General features: G+C 42.0%; 1 protein-coding gene across 1 annotated transcript; it reads right to left on the reverse strand.

The window, feature by feature from the left end:
- Nucleotides 1-273: 273 nt before the first annotated feature.
- LOC136379020 (titin-like) lies at nt 274-7,765 on the reverse strand. The gene is given in 14 exon segments (XM_066346502.1): nt 274-578; nt 692-994; nt 1,095-1,103; nt 1,509-1,754; nt 1,757-1,798; nt 2,318-2,347; nt 4,890-4,903; nt 5,460-5,694; nt 5,793-6,098; nt 6,592-6,741; nt 6,744-6,787; nt 6,895-7,000; nt 7,092-7,238; nt 7,585-7,765. Coding segments are annotated over 14 exon segments (2,118 nt in total).
- Between the last annotated feature and the right edge of the window lie 431 nt (nt 7,766-8,196).

Here is an 8,196-nt window from a genome sequence, read left to right on the forward strand (position 1 = left end):
GGAAGATAGGATTGGTGTGGAAATATATTATTTAATAAAGTTTATTGACGGTAAGAAAAATTTGTATTTTGTTTTATTCCAAAAATGGACAGAACTTTCCAGTAGACCTTATATTTTCCACTTCTTTTAACTGCTGCCCAAAACTTTATTTTTGTCTTACTAAAACTCTTAGATAGACTGTTGTCCATTGAGCGGGGGAGTTGTAAATACTTACCAGCACACTGACAGTGTGACAAGGAACATTTGCAGTACCACGGTCATTTTCAGCTTTGATCATATACAGGCCGTGGTCAGGTCAGAGAGAGTCTCAGACACATAGCTGAGATTCTCTTTTTTACTATTGTTGATACTCAAACGCTCCGTCAGAGTCAGGACAAATGGTTCTTCTTCCTGAACTTCACCCTTCTTCTTCCTAACTGTGGGTGCTACTCGCTTCTTAATTTCTTCTGGTGTGATAATGCTTTCATCCTTCAGCCATGTAATAGTTGGGTAAGGCGACCCAGAAATTGTTGCATCAAGTACTATTTCATCACCTCGTTTTACTTCTAGGCTTGTTCTCATAATGACGTTAGGAGCATCTGTAATAGTTAGAAACAGTAATCATTTTCAATTCTGATAAAAATATCTGCTAAAACATTATCCCCATTTATTTTATTCTGGGAAAATACAAATTTCATTAAACAAAACTTACCAATAGGATCTATAGCTTTAGTTGGAGGAGTGGCCCTAGAAGGTTCACCAATGCCGGCAGCATTTTCTGCTCACACGTGGAATTGGTGTTCTTTTCCCTCTTCAAGTCCTTTTGCTGTGTAGGTCAGAACTGGTACCAGGTGCTCATTGCATCTCTTCCACCTCTCTTCACCCTCAGCAATTTTCTCTATCATGTAACCCATTATCTTGCTCCCTCCATCATACAAAGGTGGCTTCCCTGTAACAGTCACTGCCTCAGCTGTAGGATTATTAACTTCAACATCTACAGGTGGATCAGGGGGTTCTGAAGAGCAAGAGAAAAATGGTTAATATAGAGTAGTCCATCTTCCTAAAATAAACTGCACATTAATTCCTGGCTATATTACATTCATGCCCTAACTTACGCTTTGCATCTTGAACAATGACTGGATTTCTTTTTTTTTCTTTTTTTTTTTGTATTTTTGTATTTTTCTGAAATTGGAAATGGGGAGCCAGTCAGACAGACTCCCGCATGTGCCCGACCGGGATCCACCCAGCATGCCCACCAGGGGGCGATGCTCTGCCCATCTGGGGTGTTGCTCTGTTGCAAACAGAGCCATTCTAGCGCCTGAAGCAGAGGCCATGGAGACATCCTCAGCTCCCGGGGCCAACTTTGCTCCAGTGGAGCCCTGGCTGCAGTAGGGGAAGAGAGAGACAGAGAGGAAGTAGAGGGGAAGGGGTGGAGAAGCAGATGGGTGCTTCTCCTATGTGCCCTGGCCAAGAATCGAACCTGGGACTCCTACAGGCCAGGCTGATGCTCTACCACTGAGCCAACCAGCCAGGGCAAATGACTGGATTTTTCATTTCAATATATTTGCCTCCACCAATCTTGTTGACAGCTTTAACCCAGAAGAAGTATCCACCATTTGGTATGAGATTTTTTACAGTCCAGGCCAGTTTATTCTCACCAGACATGACTGGTATATATGTCCTCCTCCCAGCTTCTCTACATTCCAGGACGTAATGAAGAATTGGGCTTCCACCATCATATTCTGGAGGTTCCCAGGTTAATTTACAGGAACTCTGGTCACCTCACTTGCTTTAATATCTTTGCATGGTCTGGGTAGACCTATTAGAAATAAAATTTGTAATTACTATTGTAATTTGAAAAGTCAGCACACTACTACTATATTTTTTCTGTAAGTGGTACTATCCATTTTATTTTGGGTGGGATAATCTTTGATGTGCAGGAGTGTCGCTACACTGCAAGCCATTTAGTATCCTTGGCCCCCAACTACTAAACTCAAGTAGCCCCCCCTGAATCTTTGTTCCATGAAAAATGGTCCCCAAATTTCCAAACATGATCAGTCTGTGTGGGAGAAAGGGGCAGAAAATGTTACTACTTCCGTCAAGAACACTGAATAAAATGAAAATACAATAAATAAAGGAATATTGGTTATTTTAACATTCTTTGGGTATGCTATATTGCCTCTTTACAATTGTTTTGCTTCTCATTGGAACAAGTAATCTGAAAGGACATTTAGTTTACAAACGGCCAACTCATGAAAGCATTTATACTTGAATTGCAAAATTAACTAATTTTTTCAACATGTGAAGAATGTTTGGTGTTTTATCAAAGAATACTTACCTATGACTTTGACATTGACTGAGGCTATTGCTGAGCCGAGATTATTCTCTAGTGCAGTGTTTTTCAACCAGTGTGCCACGGCACACTAGTGTGCCATCAGACATGGTCAGGTGTGCCGTGGGGAAATTAAACATGGGTCCCCAAACTATGGCCCGTGTGCCGGATACGGCCCATGGAGGCTATTTATCCGGCCTGCCGCCAGCTGCCTCCATCTGAACATAAACATTCCCCTCACAATCCCTCCAGCTATCAGCGACAGGAAGAGTGGAGGCACAGGGAACGCTCACTGACCAATCACCTTCTAGGATTCATCCCAACCACTAGCGATGAACCAATAGTAGACCACCTCTCATCCACACCCAGGAAGGTCCCCGCTCAGGCTGCCACGCACTTGTCATTGTGTGGCTGCGGGGAGTAGTTGAAGCTGCTACTCCTCCCCATGGTTCCAATTCCTAATCCTAGTCAGGACTGGAGGTAAATGTTGCCACCACTAGATGAAGCCTCAGCCTCAGCCTCAGCTGGTTATGTCTATCTTGATGGTATATATAGATATTTGACCTTTCTTTTTAAAAGAGGCCCCCGCAGAGGGTAATATACAAGGCATCACAATGTTATCTGTATTATATATGGCCTCCTGAAGGGTCATCTTCTTAAAGAGCTCAAATCTCTATATACACCATCAAAACAGACAGAACCAAGGCCCCTGCACCCAGCTGACCATGGAATTTGAGCCCACAACCTCAAGGAGAACTCTAGTATTTATCAGAATCCTTACCTAGAAAGCAAACTTCTCAATCTGACAGTAGAGATGCCCTGAGGACTTATGTTACACAAGTACCCGACATTTTCTAAAATTGATTTTGTCCAGTCTCTATCTAGAGTATTTTCCAAATTGATTTGAACCCACAACCTTAATGAAAGCTCCAGTATCTATTAGCGGGACTGTACATATAAGGGGTTATATGGGACTGTAGATATGAGGTTACGTGGGACTGTATATGAGGGGATGTTACGTGGGACTATATAAAGGGATGTTTCATGGGACTGTACATATGAGAGATGTTACATGGGACTGTATATATGAGGGGGTTATCCTTTTTTATTTAACCTTTTTTTTAATAAATGTAATTTATTTAAATCTTCCAGGCATATTTCACTCTTGTGATAATTTGGGATCTCAGCAAGACGAGCAAGTGACAGTGATGGAGAAGTTTTTGAGAAGGGAAAATGCAAATGCCGAACAGGGCCCTGGACAAAATTCTGACCCAGATGAAGGCCCTAGTGTGAGTGGTCGACAAAAGAAAAAAGACAAAACGGTGAGCTCAAGGCAATAGAGCACAAGCTATCTTTCATTTGGATTTACTTTCACCGGGGATGAGACAGCACCGACTCTGCTGTGCTTGGTGTGTGGCGAGAAGCTTAATAGCGCCATGGTGCCAAGCAAGCTTAAACGCCATCTCCAAATGAAACACCCTTCCATTCAAAACAAGCCAATGGACTATTTTGTACACTTACATACAAACAATGAGACACGGGCAACTTTCTTGAGAAAAACCACAAAGGTAAACGAGAGAGCCCTCAAAGCTAGTTACCTTGTTGCTGAACTCGTAGCTAAATCAAAAAAGTCCCACACTGTGGCAGAAACATTAATACTGCCAGCTTCTAAAGCCATTGTAAATGAGATGCTTGGCCCTACCATGACCAAAGAGATAGCTAAAGTGCCTCTCTCAGATAACACAATTGCCAGACGTATTGATGACATGCCTGCGGACATTGAAACTGTTGTTTTGGAAAAGGTGCGCATCAGTAAGAAATTTGTCTTGCAACTTGATGAGTCGATGGATATTAGTGGACATTGTCAGCTCTTGGCCAACGTGCATTTTGTGGATGGAGAAGCCATTAGAGAAAACTTCCTATTTTGCAAGGCACTGCCAGAAAAATCAACAGGAGAGGAAATATTTCGGGTCACGTCGGAATATCTTGATAAAAGCGGGCTTACATGGGAAAACTGCACAGGTGTCTGCACTGATGGAGCCGCAGCCATGGTCAGGCGCATCAAAGGCTTCGTAACTAGGGTCAAAGAAAGAAACCCAGATGTTATTGTTATGCACTGGTTTTTTGCACCGTGAGGCCCTCGCGTTGCAAAGACCTTACCAGCAGATCTAGCTCCTGTGTTGGATGATGTTGTGAGCATAGTGAACTTTGTGAAGACGCGACCTTTGAGATGTCGCTTATTTGCGTCTTTGTGTAAAGAAATGGGAGCGGAACATAAAATCTTATTGCTCCACACGGAGGTCCAGTGGCTGTCGCGCGGCAAAGTGCTGGCCCATGTGTATGAGTTGCAAGAGGAACTTAAAGTATTTCTGACAAACGAGAGGTCCGATTACTCAGAGCTGCTTGCAAGTGATGAGTGGTGTGCAAAGCTGGCATACCTGGCTGATATATTTCATTATTTGATTGAAGTGAACACACAGATGCAAAGCCGAAATGAAAACCTGTTACAAGCACTGATAAAATGAACGGATTCCATTTAAAGGTGCAGCTCTGGCAACAACATGTGCAGCATGGCAACCTGAGATGTTCCTGCTCACCGAGAAACAGCATGATGGCAACACTGCTGCAATGTGCGAGGTGATTGCTGGAGTATCCGTTGCTGGAAAGGACATGACTTTAAAGGAGCAAGAAGAACTCATTGAACTGAAACAAGATTGTGGTTTAAAGCTAAAGTTTGCTGATCTTCCTTTGGACAGTTTTTGGTTATCTGTTGCCAAGGAGTTCCCTATTCTGGTCAACAAAGCTATTTTGACATTGCTCCCGTTTTCAACCACATATCTATGTGAGCTGAGCTTCTCAAACTTGACTGCGATAAAAACTAAAAACAGAGAGAGACTGAGAACTGTTGAGGAAGAGCTTCGTGTTTGCCTTTCTACCATTCCTGCCAGGATATCCCTTTTGTGTTCATGGAAACAGGCCCAGGTTTCACACTAAGTGAGTATAAATACATTTAGAAACTATATTATTAACTATATGTATAATATGTACTGTGTTAGAGTGTCATTTTATGTCATTTTGGTAGGTGGTGTGCCCCAGGACTTTGTAAATGTAAAAAATATGCCACGGCTCAAAAAAGGTTGAAAACCACTGCTCCAGTGTAACGGTGTAAACTCCAGCATCTGCATGGACACTCTTGGGAACTTCAAGGAGAGCAGAGATGTGATCACTCTTCATCGTTAATCTATCACTTGCTTTAACTTCTTTGCCATCTTTATGCCAACTAACGGTTGGAACTGGGACAGCTCTGAAGGGAACAGGGATGCTTAATTTTTCACCTTCAATAACAACAATGTCCTGAGTCTCCAGATCAATTGTTGGCTTGCCTGTAAGACATAATCCAAAAGAAGATGGAAGAGTATGTCCAAATGCAATGCACGAGTAAAGCCTGTTCTATTAATTATAAAAGAAACTGTGTTCTCACAGTCTGGGTCTTTGGCAACCACATTGACAGAGATTTCAGATGGCTCACTGACACCCACGGCATTGACAGCTCTCACTCGCCGGACATACTCCTTGTCAGGAACAACACCTTCATCAACCTTGAATTTCAAATCTTTTATGGGGCAAGAATTAACTCGCATCCATTTCTCAGTGCCTAATGGACACATTTCAACATGGTATCCTATGATAGGGCTTCCACCATTTTTCTCTGGAGGCTTCCAAGCAATGGCGATGTGTTTTCTTCCAGCATCAGTCACCTGCAGGTCAAGGGGAGGTGAACGAGGACCTGGAAACAGAGTGAAACATTCTCATCCACAAGTATCTCATCATTATGCTCTAGTCCAGTGATTTTCAATCTTTTTACACTGGTGGACTGGTGAAAATAGGAAATTTAGTTCAGGGACTGCTAAGGTAGAAATCATCCTGAGCATAAGCGAATTCAACTAAGATCATTGGGTTTATAACCCTCATACTACATCAGGGTGGTTAACTCTTTCATGGACCGGCACAAAATTTCTGATGGAATGGCTCTGGTCTGCATCCCCAGTGTTTTTCAACCTCCAGTCAACCAGAAATTTCATGCTGGTCTGTGAAAGAGGTAACCACCCTGATGGTGTAGGGAGTTTTTAGACCCAAAGATCTTAGTTGAATTCACTTATGTTCAGACTGATTTCTGCCTTATTGGTCCCCAAAATAATTTTCTTATTTTCACTGATCCAGAAGTATAAAAAGGTTGAAAACCACTAGACAATATTCTATGCATAGTCAGCACCACTTACTTGTCGGATCTTCAATCGACAGGATTTCTGTGGGTTCACTTGGGTGACCAACTCCAGCTTCATTTTCTGCCCGAACCTGAAAATGGACTTCTGTGCCTTCCATGACATCAGTTACTCTGAAGTTCCAGTCAGGTCCTGAGGTCTTTCCAGCTTCACCCAATGGGTACCTAACTTTTCTTTCTTCTCAATGATATATCTGTTGAAATAGCAGAGCATTTCATTAGCATTAATAGAAAAAAAAACAAAGTTAACAATTTTCAGCTGTTTGTAAATTATTCTTTATGCATTAATTAGAAAGTCCACCTTTGTACTGGTCTTCCACCATCATTTTTAGGTGGTGCCCACTTCAGGTCAACATATCATTTTGTTACATCAACAACTGTCAGAGTATAGGATGGTCCAGGGGTAGCTGAAAACAAAATATTCGGTGGTTAGAAAAAACAGAGGGAACAGTGATAATCCACTACAAATGGGGAGTCATAAGGATTTAGAGAGCATACTAAAGGTATCTTTGGCCAGGACGGAGTCCTCAATTTCACAGTAGTCACTTTGTCCTATGGCATTTTCTGCAGCAACTCGGAACACATATAAAGCGCCCTCTGTCAGTGGGGTTACTGTGCACTTGGTGTCCTTGACAGTGGTGTCTACTGTTTGCCAGCCTTTTCACCTCATGTCTCTCTTTTCCACGATGTAGTTGGTGATGGGGAATCCCCCATCTTTCTCAGGAACTGTCCACTTTAGGTCTGCTGTACTTTTTGTAATATTAATAACTTCAAGCCAGCGAGGTGGTGATAGAGAATCTGAAGAATAAAAAAACAAATTTAATGTTTTATTGCCCAATATTCAGTTTTTACTAAATTTTCTAGTAATCACTAAGAAACCTTATAGCAAAGAAGAAATAATCTAGTAATGAGTTTTTCATATTTTCTCATATTGTAGTTCTCAGATATACTTTAGAAGAATTTATATTCCCAAACATCAAGAATTACTTACATAGCTTCTCCCGACAAAGCACAGGGTCCCTGGGTTCGCTGGGTTCACTTTCCCCGGCCTTGTTCACAGCTCTCACTCTGAATGAGTATTCCCACCCTTCCACGAGCCCCAGGAGCAAATGCTGAGTGGTGGGAACTCCTTCAGCCACTGGAACCCACTCATCTGTCCCAGACTTGAGCATTTCAATGACATCAGACTCAATCTTTGCCCCTCCATGGTGTTCTGGCTTTGACTAATTAAATGTTAATGATGTTTTGCCTACATCTTTCACAGTTGATTTTCCAGGGGGCCATGGAGGATCTGTAAGCCAATCAAACAAAATTATTCAGGTTTGTCAAAAATAAGGTTATATAAGTTTCAAAAGGAATAACAAGAAATATATAAATAATACCAATAGGATCCTTTGTTAAGATTGGTTCAATCGATCTACTTGGTTTTCCAGGTCCAGCAACATTTTCAGCCAACACACAGAATCTGTATTTTTTTTATTAATGAGACCTTTCACTCTGAAATGGGAACAAAGTGCTAATTAAATGCCATGATAAGGCCCTGGCTGGTTGGTTCAGTGGTAGAGCATCAGCCTGGCGTGCAGGAGTCCTGGGTTCGATTCCC

Source organism: Saccopteryx leptura, chromosome 7 (genome assembly GCF_036850995.1).
Source record: "Saccopteryx leptura isolate mSacLep1 chromosome 7, mSacLep1_pri_phased_curated, whole genome shotgun sequence".
Taxonomy (NCBI): domain Eukaryota; kingdom Metazoa; phylum Chordata; class Mammalia; order Chiroptera; family Emballonuridae; genus Saccopteryx; species Saccopteryx leptura.